Source organism: Ascidia mentula, chromosome 7 (assembly GCF_947561715.1).
Source record: "Ascidia mentula chromosome 7, kaAscMent1.1, whole genome shotgun sequence".
Lineage (NCBI taxonomy): Eukaryota > Metazoa > Chordata > Ascidiacea > Phlebobranchia > Ascidiidae > Ascidia > Ascidia mentula.
The window spans coordinates 2,119,051-2,144,692 of record NC_138572.1 but is presented as its reverse complement, the minus strand read 5'-3'; the positions used below and the strand labels follow the sequence as shown (position 1 = coordinate 2,144,692).

The 25,642-nt window shown below is 37.9% G+C and overlaps 3 protein-coding genes across 3 annotated transcripts; all 3 read right to left on the bottom strand.

Annotated features, from left to right (window-relative positions):
- Positions 1 to 1,938: 1,938 nt before the first annotated feature.
- LOC145908920 (DENN domain-containing protein 3-like) lies at positions 1,939 to 7,993 on the bottom strand. The gene is made up of 18 exons (XM_082996240.1): positions 7,818 to 7,993; positions 7,453 to 7,552; positions 7,075 to 7,193; positions 6,390 to 6,482; positions 6,172 to 6,332; positions 5,899 to 6,044; positions 5,547 to 5,695; positions 5,212 to 5,336; positions 4,640 to 4,744; positions 4,379 to 4,483; positions 4,095 to 4,222; positions 3,891 to 3,969; positions 3,517 to 3,632; positions 3,181 to 3,326; positions 2,880 to 3,022; positions 2,673 to 2,803; positions 2,239 to 2,369; positions 1,939 to 2,011 (listed from the first exon to the last, which is right to left on the bottom strand). Exons 1-18 carry the CDS (start codon positions 7,991 to 7,993, stop codon positions 1,939 to 1,941), a joined length of 2,226 nt encoding a protein of 741 aa, XP_082852366.1.
- Positions 7,994 to 16,676: 8,683 nt separating this feature from the next.
- Positions 16,677 to 20,856, bottom strand: LOC145908919 (uncharacterized). Its single transcript, XM_082996239.1, has 5 exons — positions 20,784 to 20,856; positions 20,413 to 20,579; positions 19,954 to 20,089; positions 19,446 to 19,802; positions 16,677 to 17,344 (listed from the first exon to the last, which is right to left on the bottom strand). The coding sequence occupies exons 1-5, from the start codon at positions 20,854 to 20,856 to the stop codon at positions 16,677 to 16,679; spliced, it is 1,401 nt and encodes a 466-aa protein (XP_082852365.1).
- Positions 20,857 to 21,484: 628 nt separating this feature from the next.
- LOC145908918 (uncharacterized) lies at positions 21,485 to 24,290 on the bottom strand. Its single transcript, XM_082996238.1, has 6 exons — positions 24,186 to 24,290; positions 22,754 to 22,948; positions 22,259 to 22,361; positions 21,965 to 22,202; positions 21,728 to 21,908; positions 21,485 to 21,672 (listed from the first exon to the last, which is right to left on the bottom strand). Exons 2-6 carry the CDS (start codon positions 22,938 to 22,940, stop codon positions 21,485 to 21,487), a joined length of 897 nt encoding a protein of 298 aa, XP_082852364.1. The 5' UTR covers positions 22,941 to 22,948; positions 24,186 to 24,290.
- Between the last annotated feature and the right edge of the window lie 1,352 nt (positions 24,291 to 25,642).

Genomic DNA, 25,642 nt, shown 5'->3' with positions numbered 1-25,642 from the left:
GAGTAGAGAATTAAGGTGAAAATGCGACGCTTGACAATCAATGGTTAAACAAAAAAGGGTATAGACAACAAGTAATCTATCAGCATTCAGGAAAGGGCACTTTATATTTAACTTCCTGGCGCAGCTAATATGACCGACCAACAACACAATCGCGGGAATATTTACGGAATACATTACGTGCGAACACTTGCATCGCATGCGAACATTTGCATCGCGTGCGAGCATTTACAATATGCAATCCCACAATAAACTTTTAAAATGAGGTCACCGACGAATGCGCGTTCCTATTTATTACCGCAATTCAAATTGAATTGAAGAGAATCCGAACTTTAATGACGGAGTCTGGCTATATTGTGATCAATGTTCGTGATATGTGAAGTATGATGTTGCGTAACACGTAACAATTGTATTGTTAAGCAAAATATTGAAATTGCAACACGAGCAGGTACTACAAAAGTCGCTTATGTGGTAATTGCTATGTCGATGCGGTACAGTTAGTTTGTCCAAGGTCCTCCCTTTCCAAAATTGCCAGAGCTCGCACCATACTTTTTGTATGTGTGTACTGCGTAAGTGTGAATTTCTTAAACTGGTATGATGCATTTTGTCTACAGCGCTTTGGGATGCTGCAATAAGAATATGTTCGTTGAGGAAATTTGTTACATTATTTGCATTATCTTTCGGCAATAGCGCTAAAGAAGTGGATTTTAAGGGCGGCAAAACCATTGTGACGTTCATCATTGTGATGACTCAGCAAGATTTCTTAGCATTGTTGCACCTATTCGCTGACAAACTCGACCTGGAAATTTTTGTTTTTACTTTTGCAGAACATGCCGAAGGAATTCACCGACTCCACTTTTATTGCGAAGCAACATTTTGATATGAAAACTTGCACCTTTTCACTTATCAAGCAATTCAACAAAACTATTTTTTTTCTCGCTAATTGCAATTTCTAACACCTTTATACACATGTAATATCAGAACTAATCGCGTTGAAGATCTGCAGATGTATAATCTGATAGTAATTGGTTTCATGCATTTTCAACTGACTTAAAATATTGATATTTATCAGCTTTTTTAAAAAATATTCTTGTGTTGATGTTAAAATTGATAGTATTCAGAATTAGCATGTGAGTTGACAAGCGGTGTCAACGTTCCCCTTTTTTCTTTTTCTTTTGTGCCCCTGCGTGTTTCAGTGTGATTCAATTGTTGCGTTATACCTGATGAAGTCTCGCCGCATGGCAGATGAAACGTCGTAAAATACAGTACGTTTATGCCAGAAGATCAGTACATTTTTAATTGCAATATGCCTGGCAGCAACAGGAATTTCGTATTCAGAATTGATTGTCCTTTAATAAAATTCACAACTTTGCATGTGTAGTTGTATAAACGTCATGTACTGAAATATATTGACTAACTCGAACTTTAAAACGCCACAATTTTGTGTGTCATTGCGTACAATTGGTTTACAAATCAACAACTTGATTGAACACAGGATAAGAACAGCCTGGGTTATCAGGCTTTGTACTCCATGCAGCATGCACGTTGCAGTTTTTACACACAAGAAACAATCATGTCACAATAGAAACTTATAAAAGACAAAGGCTTTTCGGGTGTTGTTATGTTCCTTGCTTTGTTGTCATACACTCCACACAGCAATGACTCCATTTTTCGAGGCAGACCCACTCACCATATACCTATTTGTTCAAAAGCCTTATGTGAATATTGATGTTTAAAAAGCCGAATAACTGTTTGGTTTGCTTGGTTACGCTATATCTGTTTTAAAAGACCTCAAAGATGTGACCCACATTGAAATGTTGTACAAATTGCTTGTTTTATGAACAAATAGTTCAGAATTATTAAATGCAAAACGGGACTCTTCAGTGTTCACATGCCTGTTTTCCACTAAACATAGCGAAGTAATGCTTGTGTTGTGCGCGATTAGCTCTGTATTCTTGCACAAGGTGTCGCTGCTAACAATGGCAATTCTTCCCTCCGAATTTCCGACCCAAACCTGTGTAACGCAATGAATAAAAGCAAATACACTGTCTAACACAGTCAGCCATATGTCAATGTATGTAGATTTCAAATCACGAAAATATCGGATAAATTGAAACGTGCACTATTCTGCTATTGTAAACCTTGGAAATAAATATAATAAATCTGTAAAAACATACAGTGTCCATGCTCTTCGTAATGCAAGTGACAGCAGTATTTAAACCGGAGTTGAACAGCGCCCACGTGCGGTTGGGCTTGTAACGATTGTAGCGCTCGACGGGTGGGGATATAATTTTATTCACAAAAAGATTCCCAGTTTGAACCACTCGTTGATTCCATACGTACAGATTGCCTCTGCAATCTCCTGCCCATACCTGTGTAGCAAAAATATTACAGTTCACACTGTTGCGTGCTTGGAGCATTCCAACACTGGCAGAAAAAGTGTTATCTAAAACCTGAGTGACAGCATATTTTTTTTACATAAGTGATATCGTTTCTTGTTAAAGTTTTTCTGCTACATTTTAGCAGATGGTGGATGTTTATCAAGAAAAATATATTTCGCCTATAAAAAGCATCATCAGCTTCTCCATCTCATTCAATTTTTTCATTCACATTATTTGATATTGTGTTTAATTTGTTTCACAGCCACTTTTGATCGATAAAAATACTGCATTTACTTGGCAAGATTTTGTGCTCGTGCAACAAGTAATCTCTGAATCTTCCACGGGTCCTGGTGAAAAATCGGTCTTCCTTAATTGCTGCTGCAAATCACCATCCAAGCTATGCATATAGATCGAAGTCTTAGCACCTACAGACAACACAAGAAAGGTATAGAATATCCTTTAAGCGCTGAATTCTATATACACAGTCATATCCATACTTACAACTGCACAAAAGGTTTCCTTCTGTGGCTTCACATGATATCAGTTCATCCGGTTGTTCCAGGACTCGAAATGTTGTGTCCGGTTTCGTGAACTCATCATTCCAAATTATAACCTCACCGTCACTGGACGCGCTTATCACTTTTCTGCACGCACCAAAATATTATGCTTCTGTTTTTAAATGAAATGCCCTACACGTGTTGTACCAAACGGATAGCAAGTATACCAGATGGCATGCCATGAAATTGGCCTACAAAACTAAGAGTTCATTTTGAATTAATGTTGTTTGGAAGTCAACACTTACGTTCCACGTGTAAATATAGACACAACGGGAGCTGAATGCTTTCTTAGTATTCGACTTCGTTTTGTTCCTTCTGGTCGAAACACGTTAATGCTGTGATCCCCAGCACCAACCCAAACCTCACCGGTCGGCGCAGCGCAAATGGTTTTCTTAAAAATACAAAGAATATCATTCAAGTAAAGGAAACTTAGATATTATCCGCTGTTGTTTACTATCATGTATTTGAGGAAGAATATTTGTTACATTGAGGGTGACGAATATTTTTTAAGTGATATTGATTCGTCATAAATAAACCGACACGATCTTTTATTCATTTTTAACAGTTTAAGAATCACGAACCAGGGATGCGCCGTTGTTAAAATCCCTGATTGGCCACTGTTCGATTTTCCACAGCGCTACGTCTATCAATCGTATTGTTTTGTTATCTGTGGCCACCCAGAGTCTTGGCGTCGCACCTAGTAAAAAACGAGGTTAAACAACCAACGCTTTCAGGTAATTCTGGGAATAACGAGACTGGCTCATGCTGTTGAAAACATTGACATATTTTTTTTTTATTTAAAACGTTTCGGCAAAAACTTATGCCATCATCTGTTAAAACTGACGCGGTTATCAATGTTTTCAACAGTATGGGCCAATGTTAAAATTCATTAGTAGTGTTTTTCATGTAGGTTTTTACAAAGCATGTGACTGGCTGTCGTTTTCTTCAACATTACCTTGTGGAATATACTGGATTTTGGTGACGGGATTTTTTGTCGTTTCTTTGGGCGAAATGTCGATGCGCATTTTCAGCATCTATAACAAAGAACATTCGAAATTTTTTAATATGGGAATGATTAAAAAATTTAAAAAACAAGCCTTAAACATTTTTTGTGTGCTGATGATTTCCACGCCATTGAAATGTTGCAACAAAATATTACCTTAGTGATTCCTGTTTCTGTTGCAGTTTCAACTCCCGGGGTTAAAGAATGGTTTCGACGTGAGAAGGAGCACAACTTGTCAACCCAAAGCATCGCCGCCTCTGTAGTTATCGGCGAGATTTGGACATCTTAATATCGACTGGTTAGAGGTCAACCACAAGGGTAAAAGGTATACACAATAGAATTTAACTGACCACAGTAAGGCCAAGTTAAAATGTCGAACTAATGCTATACTGATATAAAAACTATGTTTTGGAGATTAACAAACTAATCTTAATAAGTACCCGATTCGTGTTGTTTATTGACTTCGTAAGTTTGATAAATAGCATCGGCAAACTCAACGTTTCTTGCAGCGGCTTGTAGAGTGTTGGTGTACCCCTTTTGATTCTCTACAAATAATTTATTTGACAACAGTTCATTAGAACCAAGTTGCAGTTTTTCTCAAATACTAAAACGCTGTTATACTTTATACATTTTGGACCATGCTTTTTGGGCTACGATTCACAACATTGAGAACGTTTCAGAAGGGTAGGTCTAGAACATACCAAGTTGACTGCCTTGAGAAGTGGCATTACCGGCCTTCATTTCGTTGATCAATTTGATCCACAATTCGCAGTCAGACTGCAAGCTAACCTTAAATTTCTTCGTATCTGTAATAACATACGAAACGTTACATGACTTTCAAGGCTGTGGAGTTAATATTTGTGGAAGTGGCGGTTTGGCGAGCTTTAGTGAATAAAGTAGGTTTTCAATCATGAATATGTCGAGCAATTTAGGACTACTCAAGTTTTGGCGAGATTAAGTGAATAAAATAGGCTTGAACTAAGTCCATTCCAACTTGTTACTGATGTTGATGCAGTTACGAAACACTTATAACAATGAGCTGCAGGTCTTGTCAGTGCTGGACTAGCTGGGAAGCTAGCCTGGAACAGATTATTCCACTTTGTGGTGGTACGATCCGTTGAGCACACCTAGCTACAGGTACTGAACAACTCTGGCAAAACTAACCTGCTGGTGACCAATAGTGCTAAAGGCTTTGCAACACGTTTTATGTGGAAAGCATTTTGCTGCATGTGTAAATTTAAAAATGTGTTTTTGTTTAAAAGCTGTTTCTCACCGTCGCTGTCTATCAGCAGGCCAGTGTTGCTGCTAAACATTCTCTTGATTGCTCTGATTTCGCGAACTTGTTTCAGCCAGACAATATAAAGGATGTCTTGAATGTCTTCACTCGTAAACATCAACCTTTAACAATAAAACGTGTTTAAGAAACTATGGCAATCTTTACTGTACTCACTTTAAGAATTAAATGATTTTTTAAATAATAATATAGCCTGCATAGATGATATCAACTTCATTTGGCAAAGCTTTAATTTTAGGAGCTACATTGTTTGTTTTAAAGATTTAGACCGTGAGTGATATTTCTAAAAGATTTTTATTTGGTGATTAGCTAACTTTGAAGTAGTTAAAATAAGCCTTCCAAGCCCATGATTCGACGAAACAGCAGGTGATAGTTTGAGGATTTGTCTTGCGTGCCAAGTGCCGGTTACTTGGTTTCCTGTTGACAACAACTTCCGCAAAACAACCTCGCCGTCGTTTCGACACTGGACAAAATTTACACATAATAATGTTTATGTTCATTAGTTCTGTTTTTGAAACATGCTTTATGTTGCCTATACACAACGAAAAAGCTAAAAAGAACTTATACAACTTCGACAAACACATTTAAAGTTAATTTTTCGATCAGGGATCACAGAATCAGGACTAAAGAAGTGTCATATCTTCCTAGAATTGCCTTTAAAATTACCTCTGCCATCACATTGAAGAAAGTAGTTGCCATTTTTGGCCTAATGTTTGGCCAAGGACCGGAAAGTGCTTTAAAAATACAATCGACGATGTCACAATCACTTGTGATGTCATTCTTCATCATAATGGTGGCGAAATTTGCTTTTTCTGAAAGCACAAGTTAGATTGAACTGTATTGATAAATCAATGATTTAAATTTGGTGCGTGCACTTTTCTTCATTTAATATGATTACACTACAGGATATAAACACTAGAGACACAAATAGAGTCTAACCTATAGGCTTGGTCGGATCGTACAGAAGATCATGATTAAAAAACACCGAATCTCTCCGCGTTGAATTTCCGTACAGGAACTCTGATTCCCTGTAGTAAGGTTGTTCCCTTACACGAAGTAAAGTTTCTCTTGGTAAGCAAAGCAAAATCCTTCGTATATTTCTAAAAAAAGAAAATCTCAAAATGGAACCAGGTAAATGTGCGTATGAGAGTGCGTACTTTTTTGGAAAAATCCGGATGTCATGATGACCTGTGTTATACAAATCTTCAAGACCACCGAGAAAATCACCAAGAGCTACTCTGTAATATCCTCTGATAACAAGGCAACTGGCACGTTTAGTTGAAATAGAACCACCGAGTTCTTCATTTACATGTTGCTGGTTCACACTCTTTAAATTTTCTAATTTATCATTTGCCTGATCTGCGCATTTTCGACAGAAATCGCCTGAAAAATATAATGCAATGACTTTGGCAAAGCACAAAAATTCTTATGCCATGCATAGGTTTTGTAAAATGTGGTCTTAGAATATAAAATAAATTGTTTACCGATATTAAAGTTGTGTTTCTTGGTTGAAAAAGCCGGGAGAGTGATGTCCAATGGTTTTTGAAATGAGCTTTCGTGCGGCAATCCTAAAATTAAAAAAAGTTGAAGAGCGGTGGCCTAGCGTTTAGATGTAGATTTATATACCTTGCTTTTGTTCAAAATCAGAACCAAATGGTTGAAGCCTTCAGATTAGGTGAAATTAAACGACCAAGGACGACAAAAACACAAAATTTTGTGGTTAATGACACTAATACAAAAACTGTAGAGCCCAATTTCATAAAAAGGGTTAAAATTGCACACATGAAACATAAGGTACATTTTATTCTTCCGAAAATCAATTGGATTATTGGCAAAATTAACCTTCTAGTTGGGGTTATGGAGATGCTCGATATTGATTTTGTTTCCTTTGCAACCCGACAGAAAGAATCCTCCAAGTGCAAACCATGTATGAAATGTTTAAACATCCCAGTGTTACAAACCTTAAGAATAAAAAGGAATCGAAGGTCCCTGGTTCAGTTTAATAATATTTAATTCATTTTTGTAGAAACCATGTTGTTAACTCTCTTGTTAAGAGATATGACATTTTTAACAAAAAAATAAAAGTAAATTGTGCTTAATTTCTTGTCACTGATTTTTGTCAATGACATGGTAAAATACATTACACCTTTAAATAGAAACAAAATTCTCAAGTTCACTTTGTGTTTATACACAGAACAATCCTTAATTTTAAGAGTTCACCTTATAGTAAAATGGCCTGTCGGATTCGGGGTTTATGGTCTCAATAAACTCGTCGGTGCGAAAATGTTTTATGTCCCAGTCCAAAAAGTTTATTGCGTTTCTGAAAAAGCAAGGCCTTAGTTTAGGATTGCACATTGGGTTACAACTTGCCTTTGACATGGAGAAAGCAGTAAAGTTTGACAGTAAACTAAAGATTACACACGGATGTTAACTTTTTTGGAAGAGCAATTAACTTTAATTGTTACACTCTCCTATACAGAAACAATCTGAAACAATATCATATCACCAGCTAGTTGTAAAAAAGGCTCTTTGAGTATATAAGCAACTAAAGTACAACAAGACTAATGTATGAATCGAAAGTTTACCCGAAAATGTCGATCATCATTTCTGTAAATATCGTCTGTATGTTTCGGTTTCTGGACAATTTCATCTTAGTCTCTCGATTAAAAACTTCCTCCGTGGTGACTGGCACTGATTGCTCAGTAGCGTTAGATCCTTCAACGATGTCATTTATTTGAAGTTCCAGCAACCTACTTGCCATACTTGTTCTTTGTGTTTATCGTTAACTATGTATAACAGCGTTTATTCTGTAAGATGATGGATATAGACTATTTAGTCTATTAAAAATGAAAATCTTTATATATGTGGTTACAACATTTAAGCCGCGGTGATGGACAAGAATCTCCTAAAGAGCAATGGAAAAGGCTTTTACCTGTGGTGCAATTTAACCACAATCAGATCTGGTAAAACGAAATTGAGAAAACTTTCGAGACTTCTGAATTTTCCGAAGGAATCGTCCTTTCTAGTTTTCCACTCGTATGAGCTACACACATACGCTTCACCAGCGTCCAAATCAACCACAATTTGCTCATTTTCCGTCTGTGCAAAAGCAAAAAACACCATTGTCAAATAAAATAAAATAAAATCAAATCAAATGTATTTTGCGCAAAAAGCATTACGCAGTTAACAGTGTACAAGAGAAATAAAATGGCATGGGCGCCAATAAAACCACTAGGGTTATCGATCATGTGCCCATTTCAATTTCAATTTGTTTCAGCACAGTGTTCAGTCCTACCATACGTAAGATGTCTCACTTGTTCAATTTCATTCTTATGCATTGAGTGGCAGCCCATAATATAACTGTTGGGCGATTCCACCATGACGATTCTATCCGAGAACAATACTGGAACGTAATCCGATTGCCATTGGAATGGACGGATGTAACACAGCAAGGCCTAAAAACTGTCTGTGATGTTTATTTGTTATAACAGCCAACAAGAACCATCAAATTAGTTGACAACATTTAAACATGTAGGCCCACCTCTATAACAAGGGTTATCAGGGCGTAGTTTTTGGACATGAATACCAGTCTTTGTTCCAACAGAATACAAGCCAGCACCTGTATGAAACAAGTGGATATTCCAAACCAGATAATTCCCCGTCCAAAACATTTGTGCAACCTATTGATTATTTAAAATACGTACCTGAAGCAAAAGGGCTGGTTTTTGCTGAAAAACTAGGATAGGTAGGTTTAGATCAATATCCGTGATAAATTCTGGCCTTCCAGGTTCACTGACTGGCAGCATGGTTATGGGGTAGCTTCCCAAATTGAAGCTCTTGATGAACAACGCTTGTCAGTTACATACTGGATAGGCCCTGCACCGATGAAAACTTACTACTTGCAGTGATGGAGGCGGACAGATGATCAAAGAAAGATATTTAACATACTTTTTTAGGACGTCTGGATAGCACCGGATATTTGGGAGCGTTCGAAAATCGCGTAGCAGACTATAAATATTTAAACATTTATAAGCTTCAAGAGGAGGATGTGTTGTGAACTTCTAATACTGGACTTGGACGACATTGTGCACGTACATTTAGTTCAAAGTAAGATAGCACAGAAACACAAATTATTTTGTATAATGTCACTACCGTGTGTTGAAAAAAGCAATACACAAACAATGCTAAAAGAGCTGAGCAGTATAGTGTACCACGAAAAACCTACCACGAAATGCATTTTTTCATAGTGTCGAAGTAAGGGAGATGTGACAGAAAGCAAACTGCGAATGGAGCGTAACACAATACGTCTTTCACTCCATCTTGATTTGTCTCATGACTTAGACTCCACGATGGGGAATTGTGCAACTATTGAATTAAGAACACTTTCCCTTTCTCTGTAAAGCTTTAAAATGTTGGCAGCAAATTGTTTCGTTAATTCACCTTTAAAGCATACAACGGTTGGAACATCTGTAAAATCGCAGCGTATTTTTTTGTTCCGTTTAAATTTGTCAGAACTATAAAGTAAATTTTCCAGGGTTGATCTTGTGGATAAACCTTAAATTGATCTGCAACAACATGTCTGTAAATTGAGTTTGCTCTATTTGTCATGTCCGTTTAATTTTCTTATTTGCTTCCCTTCTTTTGATAAACTACACTGTTACGTTTACGTAACATGTTTACGAAACATGAACCTTGGACATTGATACATGTCATGAACATTGATCACAAATAGCCAGATTACGTCATTAAAGTTCGGGACCTCTTATTAATTGTTAATTAATATTATTAATACCCAGGGATAAGTTTACAACATTTGGCATATAGCTGCAAAATGTGTTTGCTTGGTATTGGTGCTATAAAAGTATTGAAAAAGTGCAGTTTAGTGTTACAAAACTGATACAGCTTATTGTAAGTTATATCTTTTAATAAAATCATCTGTAGGGAAAAACACAGAACCTGGTTTAGAAAATATTACCTGGAAGGCAGACGGTTGGAAGACTATTGATAAATTCTTCCGAGTATTCTGTATTTATGTCCATGTTTTTGGCACCAGCAATCAAACTACCTGAAAAGTATCCATGATGTGAGATAAAATACAACAGTATTGTTAGTAATTGAGTGTGGGAATTCAAGTATATTGTAATATAATTATGGCAAAGGTTTTAACTACCAGCTCACATACAAAATTAAATTGCTATAACCTTGATTCTTAAATAGTTTCGGCAGAAAATCTATCTGAAATAATGAATCCCTGTTTCCAGTATGTTGATCGTTCTATAAAAACAGATACTCAATAACAAGAGCTTAAACTTGTTTTAATGCGAAAATAATGTAAATAAATTATCAACAATATTTCGAGCATTATCAAGAAGGAAACCAACTTGAATCAATGTTCCGCTTCGTGGCTCCAATCCAGTGTCTGCGTTCATTCCTACAACCACTGCCAATTCAAGCAGGCGGTTTTCGAGCGCATTATTTTCTTGAGTCATTGTTGATGGTGGAAATTGTTCAATATTTGCAACGTATACCACGTAAGAGAAGGAATGGAGACAACAGTACGTTAAAAATTAGCGGATGTTCGTCCCTAAACAACACAAAACATGGTTCAGAGTCAAAGTACTCACCTCACGCCTGACATTTCGCTTGTATTACACCCGTGTAAGGGTTGAAAATTAGGGACGACCGTGTACGTTTCTTGTAGCCGTATTTACACGAAGTACACATTATCAAAAATGGACTCGAAAGAGCGATGCTGGCGTTTCTAATATTTTGTGTGTTCGCAATGCATTTATTCTGGGCTTACGAATTCTATTTCAGTATACGCAAACCCTGCTGTCCAATTTCCACCATATTCACTACGCTACTTTCCCAAACTCCTAACTGTGACTTCGTAATGTTCTGTCTGTCTTGTGAATGTAACGTTCTGTCTGTCTTGCGGAACACCGCTTGAAAAGCTTACTGGACTAATATTTATATTTCAAGCAAGCGCTAACTTCGGTATTTGGGAAAGTCCAAAACAGTTACATGTGCACTTCAGCAAATCAATGCTATAGAGAGGCTGTGGACTCGAAAAGTGCGGCAGAAGAAATGCCATTAATATTAACGAGCCCTACGAACGACTGTGCACACACATGGCAAACACAGCTATCAATCTTTTGTTTGCTCTGTCACAAACTCAATGTGCCAAGACTGGAGTAGAATCTGGCACAGGTACCGACATGTTCTGACTTGAAAGAGCATAGGATTGCCAAACAATAGCATTTTTTCTGTATTTTTCATTTTCGCGTTGTCTTCGTCAGGTAGAAATAGGAAATAGTTATTGCACTAAATGTCCGGAATTTTTATTTACACTTTGTTACATCTAAAAATTACTTCATACGATGCAATTTATGTATTTTCCAAAATGGGGCATACCGGCTATAAAAAAGCACAGTATTTTTCCCAAAAGAGGCTACATTACTGCATAAACTATGATACTGTAATGGCAAAGTCAATTATCAGCTCAAATGAACCGATTGCAAGTACAAAAACAGCATTATACTGGAAAAGCAGCCAAAGTAAATTCTCTGTCAACGGAAGATCATACTTTAAACATTTTGTGTAAGCCTACATTCATTTCAGTAATCGCCATCCGTGGAATGTCAGATACAGCCCCTTTTGGTTCTTTGCATCCCTCCCCCAACGATTTACGGCCATAAAACATTTACACAAATGTAGAACCTTCTCGATTAATGACAGTAAAATTCCTTAGCAAACAAATCGTAAATCACACGAATCCCCATCAAGTTAAAACACATCGACGCCTTCAATTCATCCTGGCCGAGGGTTATAAATTAAAATGTTTGACGCCTAAAAACGACAGGGGCAATTGAGAAACTTCCTTTACGGCAGTGCTGGGTTTTCATATGAGCTTTGCGGAGTCTGTGAGTGTAGTGAAAGTTAAAATTACGAGGAAATAACAAGTAAGCTTACTCGAAGCGTGCTGGTTGGTATAAAGTGATGTTATGTATATAGCGCATATTTTAATGCACGTAATCATCAAAACTGTTGCAAGGTAAATTTTAAGCCAAACTAGCTCTGTGTCAAGCGTACGCAGACGGCCATGCTGTATAATGTTATTTTTAACTTCAACGATTTTTATTGGGTGTCTGATAAGTGATATCTACTGAACGTACTTTGCAGCGTGCTTTAGGTATTTGGAGAATTTGAACAAGTGTGAAAAACATGAATCAAACTACTGTGCATCCTGATCTTGGTGAAACTCCACCATCACACGGGGTGCAAAACTTGTCAGCAATCATTGTGGGTTGTGTTGTTACGTTTGGTCTGGTATGCTTGGTTGGTTGGTTTGTCTTCAACAGAAATAGAGGAAGTGGAGCAGATGACGAAAGGCTTATACCAAAGACAAATGAGAGTGATGACGTGTCTCCAAATTACAAAACGCTTCAAAGTCAAGAACCCCCTCTTGATTTACCTTCATTTGATCCTGCCAAAATATACGTGGACAGAGATGGTAAAAGTATCACGATCGGTTGTTACGAGTTGCTCTTCCCCCAAAACGCACTGAGTCATAGAGAAAAACTTACGTTCTCATTGGGCTCATTTGAAGATGCCTCCAGTTCGTCCAACGAAGCATTTAGAATTGCTCCGGTGCTGAAATGTGAACCGTCAGGTCTGACATTCGCCAAGCCCATAACTGCCACCCTAACATGTAATTATTTCGCTTTGGAAGAAGCTGTCCAAGTTCCTGTAAGTATTAACTTTCGAAGCGACGAAAATTCCAGTTGGTCCCACGAATCCGACGCATACCTTGATAGTCAAGGTCGTGTGATCTTTCAAGTTCACCATTTCTCTGAAGTTGAGGTAAATTGCAGACTGTCACAGTCACCAATTGTGGGCCGGGAATTAGCAACATATGGTCAACTGCATGAGGAAACGGAACAAGGGATCAAAACCCTCACCTGGTATGTCGCAGATGCAAAGCAAATTGTCGCGCAAAATGAAAGCTTGAGAACAGTGATTCCATTCAAGATAATGAGGATAAGCCTAGATTTGGATTTAAGATTGTCACTAGAGTGCGATGAAGTGAGGTTTGACCCCAACGAACAAACGATTCCAAAGGAACAACTTGGAATGTGTAGCTTCCTCTCTACTAATTTCCGCATGGAGTTGCTGAATCCAGAACCACGTGCTTATACAGTGTCTTATGATGCTAAGCAATCACAACATGCCCATCAAAACCAATTTCTGCCGAGCGGAAGTTTTCATTTTAATGGATTTGGGTGAAAAAGCAGTGAACAAGGAACTTTTCCTTCTTGCAAACGCTCTAAAAATGATATGAGCAAAGCAACTGAACTATTTCATGATACAAAACTGTTTCTTTTAGGTTTGTAGCAGTAGATTGAAATTATCAAAGAACATACAAGCACGATTCCTAATTCATTACAGTTTTTGTAGTAATGTAGATAAAATGTTGTAGATAAAGAGAAACTAATTTGTATCGATTCGACTACTTTGTTTTAGCGATTTGACAGCTCAACCGTTTTGCAGGTTTCGTTCGCTTTTAGGATACATTGCTTGAATTAAACGATCGCCCACAATAACCGTTTTATCGCCTTCGCTTTTTTACATTCCTATTGTTTGTTGTTCTGCAACAACAACAAAAAAGCGGTTACACCACTATTATCCTATCTTTTTTACAAAAAAACAAACACTATTGTTATTGGGAGTTACGTGGTAACACACTTGAACATAAGCACTCGAAAATATGATGCGTGTGACCTGTGGCAAAATAGATTGAATAAATTTCTTTTGTTTTCATTGGGGCTGTTTTATGGGTATTGCGACAGCCCGCCTACCATTGCACCATGGATGTGTTTGCAAACAAGAAAGCAGAACCGACGGTCAAATTTGCAAGGTGGTTAATCATTTGCTAAGCCTGACTGAATAAATCTTCCGTTGTTGTTAGTGCTGCTGACTGTGTTAGCTGTTGAACATAACTGTTATTTGAAACAAGCGTTTTCAATGCACTTCTGTCTTCCAGCAGCAAATTTCTGCATAAAGTTTTATTTCTTGTTTTTTTAGTTTTGTGCACAAAGATTGCGTTGTAAAGTATGCCAAAAAGCCGATAGATTGAGAATGCAGTATACGAATGTTGTCATAAACTTAGTGAAATAGCAACATTGGTGGGTAAATATTTTTCCACAACACAGTTTACAAGAATGTGCAATTTTGCAAAAGTAAATGTACATTTTCAGTTTCATATTGCAAATTATTTAATATTCTTTCGAAGTTTCAGAATAAACATAATTCAACTATGGATAAAGATGTGAGTCAAACGTTTAACACCAAGGACGGACAAATGGAAACCGCAGCGTTTTCCACAAGAATGATGTCTTCCACAACCCAAGATCACCAGGTCACTACAATTCAACCAATCCACATGGTGTTTTTGTACGCTCTTGCGACTGTCATGCTCTTCGTGTTTTCAATCATCTCGAGAAAAATGGTCCGAAGGTCCAATGTCCGGTTGAACAAAATAAAACCAGGTGCAAAAGAAATACAAAATGGTGTTCGACAATCAGACATTGAAAAGGCAACCGAACCCCTTATTCAAACCAAAAACGATTTAAACCAGAATCCTGCATCGTCTGCATTCCTTACAAAAACTGTCAACGCATTAGGAGTACACTTTGACCTCGCTGACTACCAAATTGACTTACCTGCCTGTCCTAAACAAGAAGAAGTTGACGTTACCGTTGGTTTGAGTAGAGGAACAAGGGAATTTAATGTCGATGACATTGAATACTTTTGTGTTGCACCTATATTAAGCGGCGAGCCCAGTGGCATTCTCTTCACATCGAAGTTTAAAATTCAAGCAAAAAGCGCTTTCTTTTCCTGTGATGAAAAGCGACTGGTAAAGGTCTTCGTTTTCGTTCGCCAAAATAGTTATGATAAGTGGAAACTCGAGTCGAAAACATACCTGGGGATAAGCGGCGATATTACATTTGAAGCACATCACTTCTCTGACCGGGCAGTGGCAGTTGAAAACGTCGAACGACTTGCTGGGCGAGTAGGTTGGAAACTCACCACTTTTGGGTACAGAACGTGGGTTAGCCAGCGCGCAGCTGAGGTCACGTGGTACCTCATCACCACCACTGACGAATCCTTCGACGAAATAGCAAGGCACCACGCCCACGACACACCCTGCATTTCCATACACAAATTCCGTTACCTTTCCCGTAACGATTTGTATCTGAAAATGCACACTGAATCCGATCAACTTACGTTTCGCCCCACTGAGCAACACATTAGTCGTGATACTTTGATGGAAGGCGACGTTCTGTCTTACAACTTTGGCTTAAAACTGGTCGATGGCGTGGACGGAGAGGAGTTGGACGCTTTGCCGGTTGACTACAGTGTTGTTCAAGAATATCAGGAGCAGCGCAGAGAGAAAGTGAAAAGTAGTTTTTATCTTAACTGGAAGACAGCTGCGAATACGACCAAGGAAAATGTATTTAACGTGCAGATAGGCGGCGTCAATTAAAACTTCATACAAACGCAGAGCAAATTAAACGATTGCATTGTTCAACTATTGTTGGTCTTAATAGTGCTTAATCTGTTGTGATGACTAAACTTGAAACATGAAAACCCCAAAGGAGCGACTTAATCACACTAGTGCTGATCGTTGATACCTGACAAGATAAGATGACGTGAACAGGCTGATTCCTGTTGTCTATCAGCCACTTATTATCTTATGGCGTGCTTGTATTTTCTTGTTGTTTGTGCTTGTGTAACAATGAGAAGCAAACAAAATGAAAAATATAAATTTACAGAATCACTTTTCCCAATATTGAACGTGCTCTTGGCAAAAAGTACTGTATTATTAGAGAAGGATAAACGTCAACAATGATCAAAACATTTCAACTTCAACAGTGCAATTGTGCCGTAGTCTGCGGTCGCAAAATTACGACAATGTTTGACGCCTGGCTATCGGACTTACGACAGTCGCCAGGCGAAACCTCATGTCAGGTAGAAACAGCAGCGCTGCTGTCTTGACCAACTTTCATCTGTTCTCATGTTTATACTTTTATTCAATAAAGCTTTGTGAATTCAGCTTGTTAGGCTCAAATCATACAAAAATGCAATATATACATATATATAATGGTATATTTTTATGTAAATTGCGTCAAAATCAAAATCAACATCAAACAGTCTGCATACACAATGAAAATTTTAATTTCTGCATTCACTGTCCGCATTGTCCTAAGATATAGTCACGCTGAAAGACAATTCAAATCGCAGAACATTGCTTTGCTTCACACAGAATAACGGCTGGCACTTTCACATGTGTGTCAACGCCAATCCAAATAAGCAGCAAACTAAACAGACGTTTAGCTGGCCTGACATTTGCTTGTAAATACATATGTTTTTGGACAAATAAATTAGCCAATTTGCACAGTGCCTGTCTGAATAGGAACGTGGTACTCATTATTGCTTCGTGTAGCTCTTGTGTACGCAGCATTAGTCCAGTTAAGGTAAAAGCTGCTGTTTACTTTGTCCCGACGCTGCTCTTCATTTTGTTGGGTCACTGTGTAGTCTACAGGCAGAGCATCCAACAATTCCGTATCTACGCCATCTGCAAGCTTTAGGCCAAATGTGTAAGACAGAACATCGTCCTCTATAAGGGTGTCGCGAGTAACTAATTGATCCAATGGACGAAAAACCACTTCGCCGTGTTCGGTTTGCATCCTCAAGCGCAGATCGTACCTGGTTAAGTAACGGAAAGTGTGTATTGAGATACAGCGAGCATCGTCGGCGTGGAATTGAGTAATTTCATTTAGTGAATCTTCACTGCTTGTGATAAGATACCAGGTGACTTCCATTGCGTGTTCGCTTATCCAAGTCCTGTACCCAAATGTAGTTAGTTTCCGTCCAACCGTGCCGTTACATCGCTGTTCATTTCCAATGGCTACAGCACGATCGGAGAAGTGGTCTGCTTCGTAACTAACCTCCCCATTGGCGCCGAGGTTCGTCACGCATTCGAGTTTCCATGGGCTTTGTTCGTCTCGACGGACGAAAACAAAAGCCTTGACAGGTTGGTCTGTGTTGACTGAGAAATATGCGCTTTGTACGTTGACTCGAAACTTAGCCTGGAAGCGTACGTCGCTGGGCTCACAGCAAAGCAGAGGCGAGATGGAGAAGTATTCAACATTATGCACTTGGTTTAAGACGAGCACTTATATCAATCTCATTTTGTTTTGGACACTCTGGAAAGCATAGTTTATACGGCCCAAGCGAAAATTTTCCACCAGAGGAATTGATGGTTTTTGCAACGCACAACGTGGTCTCCAACCCCTTTTTAGGGACTTGTGTTTCCGGTGCTACTTCAGTTTCTAATAGCACGTCATCTTGCTTTGTCTGTGAACCTTTAGGTCTAATGCTATGTACAATGAGTGCAACTGCCCTCCACAGCTTCAGCAACCGATCCTTTCTTCCCGGCAATAAAACAACGACTAAACATGCCACAAGTGCTACACAAAACACCAATGTCAGAACTGCTGTCACCGAAAAAGATGAAAGATACGAACTCACTGTCGCTGTTGTTGTTCTTGTTGTTGTATCAAAAAAAGAGGAGAAGGAAGTAGTCCCTCGCGCTATGTGCTGCCTTTGCACAACGTTTAGCGAATTTATGTTTTGAAATGACATTACTTTTTTCAGTACTGTTATTCCTGGGATCCGAAGAAGACACTAAACCACGTAAGCAGCTCTTTTGTCGCCCCCTACTTCAAACAACTTTGCAACCTTGTGCGCACGGAGAGAAAGAATGCCTTCTCTCGGTGCGGCAGAAAGAAAAGATACAAAGGATTAGAAACCTTTGCCTTGGTTAGACACCGCAAAAAGTTTCAGGGAAATCACCGTCTGGTATATTTCGGGCTGTTGGGTGTTGAACAAATAGGGATGCGCAAGAGAAAATAAAGAGGCAAGGAGGAGGAACTTGATTGGAAGAGATTGGAGGAGACGTGGGCGTCTGACTGGAACCTCAAGGTTGTTACGATCAACCGTTGTATCGCCCCCACTGAGTGTCAAGGTTTAGGCTGCAATCAACCGCGACCCTTACAGTGTGATAAGGATCTGCTATGACAGTGCTTCCTACCCTTTATGTTATACCCTGCTTTATTGATTATATCCCTTGACTTTAATAAAATTGCCGCGTACACCTAGTTGCCTACACTAGTGGTTCGCGTAATACCGGTGCAGACAGATATTTAGTGACTCGCAAAACCACAAATGAAATCATAGTATGTGGTGGTTCCCTCGCCTGTAGGCGCATAGCTACGCGTTCGCGAGTTTGATACAAATTTGCGTAGTCTAGATACTTGCAAACAGCGCATTCACGAGCTTTCAATGCACACATGGTGTCTTCTCTTATATTGTAAGCACCACATACACAATGTCCCCATCATCATAAAAAACCGTATCGCGATAGCAGTCCATAAGAATTACCAGCAATTGGCAACAATTACAATGATTTGATGAAGGTTTAAATGCACTGCCAATGCGAAACCGCAGACAGGTAAATAAGGAATTAAGTGGCAGCTGCAATGTGAAAGCAAAGAAAGCAACTACAAATTTCATTTTGCGCAAATTTACCTTCTACTCCATACCGCCTATCACTTGACGAACCATAACGGTGTTAAAAACAGCACAAAATACGTGTACGGCGCCCATGTAAACAGTGGATTCTTCGCAGTCGGTTGAGTTAGGAGAAGATCGTCTGTTTAGTTGCGAAGCAAAGCCGGTTCGATTTTGTTTACCGCAAAAACGACTGCTGCTTTACTTTTAGAAAACAATCACTCAAGTTCTGCATAATAGATACACAGCCAGGAGAAGCAAGCATATAGATCTGATTTGCTCATACGCTTTAGCTAACACTTCTTACTTCTAAAGCATTTTATACTGCCTGACTGCTCGCATGTAACCCAGACTTACAGTATATTGGAGACATGGTACGCAAGTCAAGTTTTTGTTTTTATTTGATGGTAATGAAATGTAAACAACAAATTGTCTTCTTGTTAGTTCGGTTCGGTGTCTTCCTTAGCCAGGGCAGGATTAATAAGTTCTGCAAAACACAACGACCAAAAGTCAAAACCCATGATGAAAATTTAGAAAAATTGCAAACTATTTGGTAACCAATCAAGAACGTAACGCACCTGTCATTAAACGTTTTTCCAAAAGGCTTACAAATAAAACTAACGAAACATACGTGGTAACTTCAATGTCGATTCGGTAAACTTGGTTTGCCCAAGGTCCTCCCTTTCCAGAATTGCCACAAGCACCGCTGGTCCCATATTTCTTGTATGTGTGTATTGCGTCACGTGATCCAGCGCACCAACCACCGTTCTGCAACGCAATGACGTTGTATCCACGGGCGTAGGCGGCTTGCACACATTTGGCGATCGCTTCTTTACGATTTTGGTAAGGTCCGTCTAGAACTCGGTCCAGTCCTTCAAGGGTGGGGATGGCACGATTTGCAGTGTCCCGCCAACAACCCAGATTGGTAAGTGACACTGTGACGTAAGGCGTATTAATACTTACATACAATTGGCGGCCTGTTACGGGTAAGGGAAGATAACAATGCAGTCCGGTGTACAAATATCAACGTATTAGGCTATCATAGAAAAACTAGGAAAAGAAAACCTCTAAAAACTATTTTCCTACCTCGTGAAATGCTGACGATTTCGTAAACTTGGTTTCCCCAGGGTCCACCTTCTCCGTCAGCTGCGCAAGTTGTGTAAGTCCCGTATTTTCTGTAAGTGCTTCTAGCTGTGGATGAACTCGCGCACCAACCTCCGTTCTGCAAAGGATATGATGTGTTGCAATGACGTAACGTATATACAAATTGCGAAGAATGTAGAAATGAGATAATAGAAATCGCATAAAACCGACGCAGACAGCTTTTCAATTTGAAATAGGATAAAAGGTCAAATTTCGCCGACAACCTAAATTTAATTGGCCCTTTTTGTAATTAAAACAGGATTGAAAAAGCAACGACATTTTGTTCGGTGACATCTTTAGACCCAAAATTGCATTCCTAAGTTGTGGCAGAGAATCCCAATGTAAATTATGCCAAAGAAACCCCATGTAAATTGTGCCAAAGAAACCCCATGTAAATTATACCTGGACAGCAAACACGTCGTCCCCATGGTTGTGAGCGACTCTGGCACATTTTGCGAACGCATTAACTCTTGCTGTGTAACTTGCTCCATCAAGAATCGGATCTCCTTCTCTTGTAGGGATTGCCCTGTTTGCATAATCCCTCCAACATCCGAGATCGTTAAACGTAACTGAAGCACAAAACCGTATCGTTACCCGATCAAAATTGCCACCTGAGCTTTTACTTAATTTTCAGTCTTATCTGGAAGTAGTGTAATCTAGCGAAAGATTAATGTAAACTAACGTTTCATTACAAACGAAAGCAGCTCATGTAATTATATTTTTCAAGAAAGATAAATAATAACAAAAACACTCTTAAATTTAGTTATACATACATGGGTAATACTTCGCTGCAGTGGCCGATGCAAGAAACATGCACACAACGGCAAAAATCATCGACTTCATCATCTTAAAGAACATTCAAAGGATAAACATGGTAAAAATAACAAACACATATTGTTCAGTAAAAATAAATCGAACAGTTTGACGTACCTTGGTTGTTGCTGAAGTTTATCTTCTGATATGTAAAGAAAGCTATTCAGTAAAACACCTTTTATAGTCGCAGCAGGTACTTTTTTCAAGGATAACACGGCTTCACAGCAACTTTTCCAAAAAAGGGTTTTCTGCTGATCCTGATGTTTTCAAGTGTGATTATTGCTTACGTGAGAGGGATTATACAAATTATATATTGTAAGGGAATTTTGCAATCATCTAAAGTTCTTGAGTTCACCGTAAACCACTAAAAAGATGTGATACCCAGTCGGAAAAATTTCACCCGATCATAGATGAATTTTCATGCAATCATGTATAAAAGGATATATTCTTGTATTATCTTCTTCGTTCTTATTATCTACGTTTGTGCCCTTAAAGGTAACACCGGCCAATGATAGATTTACTGCTATGATTTACCCATACACTACCAGTATATTCAGCTATTATCATACAATAAATACCCTTAATTTGCACCATGAACATGCTTGACCAATAATAACACAATGATTTTGGCAACACGTTTTATTTGCTAAAACAGACTATATTAGTCTTCATCTGAAACTGGCAGTGTTGAGCTGCTGCTGCAGCTGCTACTGTCACTTGTATTTAATGTTGCTTGGACCCTGCTGTTTCTTCCACCATCCCAGTCCGAAACTTGAGATAGAACAGTCTTTACTTCATTTATTATTTCACTTGTCTTGGCATTTTCATGACTGGTGAACTTCAAACAGGCTAAAAAAATGATTATTAAAAACAATAACCAAAAATAAACTAAATTAGCACTTACAAAGCAGAATGGCATAAGCTTTCGAGTCTCGAAATGGGCGCTTTGTATGCTTTCTTCCTGGTCCTAATCCAGACCAAGAGTAAAGACAAGCCAGTTCCTTCTTCATAAGAGCTCTCAAAAAAGCTCTTATTGTACCTCTTAGTGTTGGTCTATCAATTTTATGAGCAAGTTGTTTGCAATCCTAAAACACACAGATCTGATAGAACTGACAAACATGAATGAACAAAAATTTAATACCTTAATTTCTGATAATAATCTACATAAAGCTTCCTCATTTCCAGCAGCTATAATTTCAAGTGGTTCCACCAAATTTGATTGTGCAGATTCAAGTGATACCAACAGAAGATTAGTTTTGTTGGCCTCTCTTCTCAACTGTGTCACTTCTGCTTGTATTGTTCGTAGCAAATACAAAACATTTGCGTCCTCCGCACTTTTCCTCCGTTTGGGTGGTGGAGATTGTGGTACAATGAAAGTGCTAAAAATGGTGTCCAAATAAAAACATTCCTTCATGGTTATACCAAAATATCTTACTTCAGTGGGGTTTCTTGTGTTCCTGCATCGTCTTCCTCTCCTGTTGAACTGTCACTGACATATTCCATTGTATATGCCTTCTTTAAGCACCTTTGGTAAGAATCTAAAATTGAAAATATTGATGTATTAACAGGTATACTTCATATTGGTCACCTTTATGTTTATCATAGGTTTTCCAACCTTTTTCCCAAATTTACCTCCTAGCAGTCATTGAAAACTAAATTTACCCCATTCAAAATAGATGCGAAAGCATAAAGATTTCAAAATATATACCTGAACAAAATTATATGAAGCTTAAAAACACTGCAGTGAGGGGAAAAAACATCGAAATGTAACTAATGCTGTTGCCAAAACATAACCATTCAAAAACTACATGCCGTACAGAAAGTTTGCAAACTTTTTTGCTTACAAATTTAATACCCGGTAGGGAACCGTTGATGTATGATGGTTAAAACCAATTTTACAAAAACACAGCAAAAAATAATGTATGTATACTAGATTCACAGATGATTCGACAAGAGTATGTTTTCCATTCTGCTTCAGGTGTAGTTTTTGCCTGTACCATCTCTGCCACACTTCCATTGACTGGCCAGCAACATTTTGTGTCGCTGATCATCCAAGATTTGCAAACAACATCAGTTTGGCCGCCTTTCAAAAATTTTACGCAAACAAAATCCTTCATGTTTAAATCTGTAATGACACAATGTTATTTGGTTATAGGTACATAAAAGTAGAAGTTTGACTTACAATTTTAAATGTAAACACTGCACAAAAAAGTTACACCGAAGTTAAATACAATGAATTATATCAACTGCCACAAATTTTTTTCTGAAAGGCATCAAAAAACATTTTGAAATCAAATTATTTAATTTTATCAATGAATAATCACATGATAGGTTTGATAGTTTTGAAATGCCAAAGTTTTGAGAATAAACAGGTGATTGAAACAAGTTTTGAATTTGGCAATATTTTTTAACCACAAAAAAAAATTCTCCATCTGCTTTAACAATGTCATAAACTTTGGCAACAGTTTCTCCATGTCTAATAGTACAATCTGACATTTTACTACTGTCAATCTCTGATCCATTGCATAATTTTGCTTTTCGGTAATGTTCTAAACTACCAAAGTTGTCCAATGATACTCCCTTATCTTTTGTTTTATAAACAAGTTCATTGGCCTTTCTCTCCTCCAGTATTGTACCTCTCAATATGTTCTCGTTGAGCTGGAATGCACAAGAAGCAACTTGTTCTAAGGGCTTGTAGCCAGAACGAACACATGACTTTAAAATTCCTAAGTAGCTTTCAAACTTAAAACAATTTACAAGCTCCAAAGATCCATAAAACTGGCAATCATCTGGTAAATGCATTATAGAATGTACATTATATGAAACAAATCCTTTTCCATACAGCCTGCAAGCTTGGATACAAAAATCAGAAAGTAAGTTTTTACACATGAGCACATTCTGTTCTGAGGTAGTTAAGCACCTCATTGCCACTAAAAACTTCAAAAAATTTTTGTAATTTTGCTTTGGCAAAATTGACGTGTCCTTTAATATAACTGCCCCAACATACAGCATAAACATTCTTAATTCTGATGCTTTCCAGTAGCTTAATTCAGACAAAGGTCGAAGTTTTCTGTTAAATTCCTTGGGTACATACGATTGGATACTTCTGATCTTTTCATTAAACTTCACAATGGCTAAACTTGGCATTTTTCCCTGATGTACTCTGAAAATGAAAAAGCCCTACTAAAAAGATGTTTCCTGAACCTAAACATTGTTGCTTTGAGTGGAACAAATGATTTGACAAATCTACTACTTTCTAAATTATACCTCTTAGTATTACTAAACATTGCCAGAAATGAAGTTTTTTAAAAAAAAGACTAGCATTCTAAGTTTTTTTTAAAAAGACTAACAAGCATACAAACCTTGTTGCCCCTTTCCAATAAGAGAGAAGTCGTTTCATTACCCCCAAACAAGCCAAATGCATATAATCGAGAACAAATCCGGTTACCATATTGACTCCGAACTCTGCTAATACAGAAGTGCCTTTATGGTGTTCTTGGTCAGCTTGATTGATAAAATCCATATCAGTTCTTTTTTGGAACACTGATGTTTGAAAGCAGACATGCTTTGAATGAGGATCATAAAATCCCGTAACACAGCAACGCTCACAGCTGTGGTATCCAGAATGAGACTTAATTAGTTTTAAACTGGACCTTGCAGGGGCATCACAAACAAATATGCCATTACCAAAAAACTGTAAGCAAAGTTGACCTTTAACAATAGGAGTGCTCCGAAGTTCATCTAAATCCTTCAAAAACATTTTAAGGAAGTTTTCACTAACTGGCATTTCCCTATTTTTGCTTTTTTCTGTGGAGTATATTCCTGCACAAATGGGTCGCATTTTTGTTTTGTATACAGTTACAAGAATTGGATAAACTTTAAAATCAGGTGAGTGCTTAAATAATGGAAGACCATCTATGTTGATTACAAGGTTGTACTTTATTGTCCCTTGCATGTCTCTGTACAAGTAAAGCAAAAGTTTGTGCAAAGATTGAACCCAATTCGGTAAATGGACATATTTTCCATCACCCATTTCATGATACTGCAAAAGTGGTGTGGGAAGCAGACTTTTGTGTGTGCTTGGTAAACTTGGCAACACACTTTGCAGATCTTTTAAAAGTCTCGAAATAGAGCTTTTTGGCACATTTACTTCATTTAGTGCCCAGTTAGTTAAAATATCTGTTGCAGTCACTGGTTTATTGACAGATTTATCAACTGTAATTTCGGTTGATGTAAGATTCTCACTTTCCAAAACATTGTCGTCAGTTGTGGTGTATACACATTCCAATGATTCACTAGCTGCATTTGCTTCAAGTACAATGGAAGCAGGCCTATCTTTTTTTTGCTTTAATTTTCTACGTTCCCATTGCTGTTTTCGTGAAAGTTCACTGTAAGGTTTATAACTTGAACGTTGTAATTTGACTCTACTTCTTGGCATTTTCACAATAACCCTGCCTATGTACTAATGATAAAATGAGCAAACCTGTAAGCTACAAATAGGCTGTTAATGATAAAATCTATTTTAGCCACTACCACACAAACATATCATCAAACTGCACCAGGAAGTAGACAGCTGGGTTGCAAAACTATGATTAATGTTTGAAGTCAAACTTTAAAAAGGTCAATGACAGAAAATTTCCTAAAAGTGGCCAAATACAAAAAATTTTTCTTACTGATGGACAAACAAGGATTTTTGTTAAAAAAATTGTCATTAATACCATATAAGCTCATTTTTCCTATTTTTTATAGTGTCATACTGTCATTGACTACAAGTTCATCAGCAAATTACACATAAACGATGACAGTAGTACAGGGAAAG

Excerpts from the sequence above, each read along its gene's own strand:
- LOC145908919 (XM_082996239.1), bottom strand. The coding sequence starts at position 20,856 with ATGATGAAGTCGATGATTTTTGCCGTTGTGTGCATGTTTCTTGCATCG. Across the intron at positions 20,580-20,783 it reads TGCAGCGAAGTATTACCCAT|TTACGTTTAACGATCTCGGA; the intron begins GTATGTATAACT and ends TTTGTGCTTCAG. Across the intron at positions 17,345-19,445 it reads GGAAAAACGTTTAATGACAG|TCAACACAGACCAACCTGTC; the intron begins GTGCGTTACGTT and ends CATATTTCTCAG.
- LOC145908920 (XM_082996240.1), bottom strand. The coding sequence starts at position 7,993 with ATGGCAAGTAGGTTGCTGGAACTTCAAATAAATGACATCGTTGAAGGA. Across the intron at positions 3,327-3,516 it reads TTAACAACGGCGCATCCCTG|AAAACCATTTGCGCTGCGCC; the intron begins GTTCGTGATTCT and ends TGTATTTTTAAG. Across the intron at positions 2,804-2,879 it reads AGGAAACCTTTTGTGCAGTT|GTGCTAAGACTTCGATCTAT; the intron begins GTAAGTATGGAT and ends TGTTGTCTGTAG.
- LOC145908918 (XM_082996238.1), bottom strand. The coding sequence starts at position 22,940 with ATGAAGGATTTTGTTTGCGTAAAATTTTTGAAAGGCGGCCAAACTGAT. Across the intron at positions 22,203-22,258 it reads ACACAAGAAACCCCACTGAA|CACTTTCATTGTACCACAAT; the intron begins GTAAGATATTTT and ends CACCATTTTTAG. Across the intron at positions 21,909-21,964 it reads GATTATTATCAGAAATTAAG|GATTGCAAACAACTTGCTCA; the intron begins GTATTAAATTTT and ends TGTGTGTTTTAG.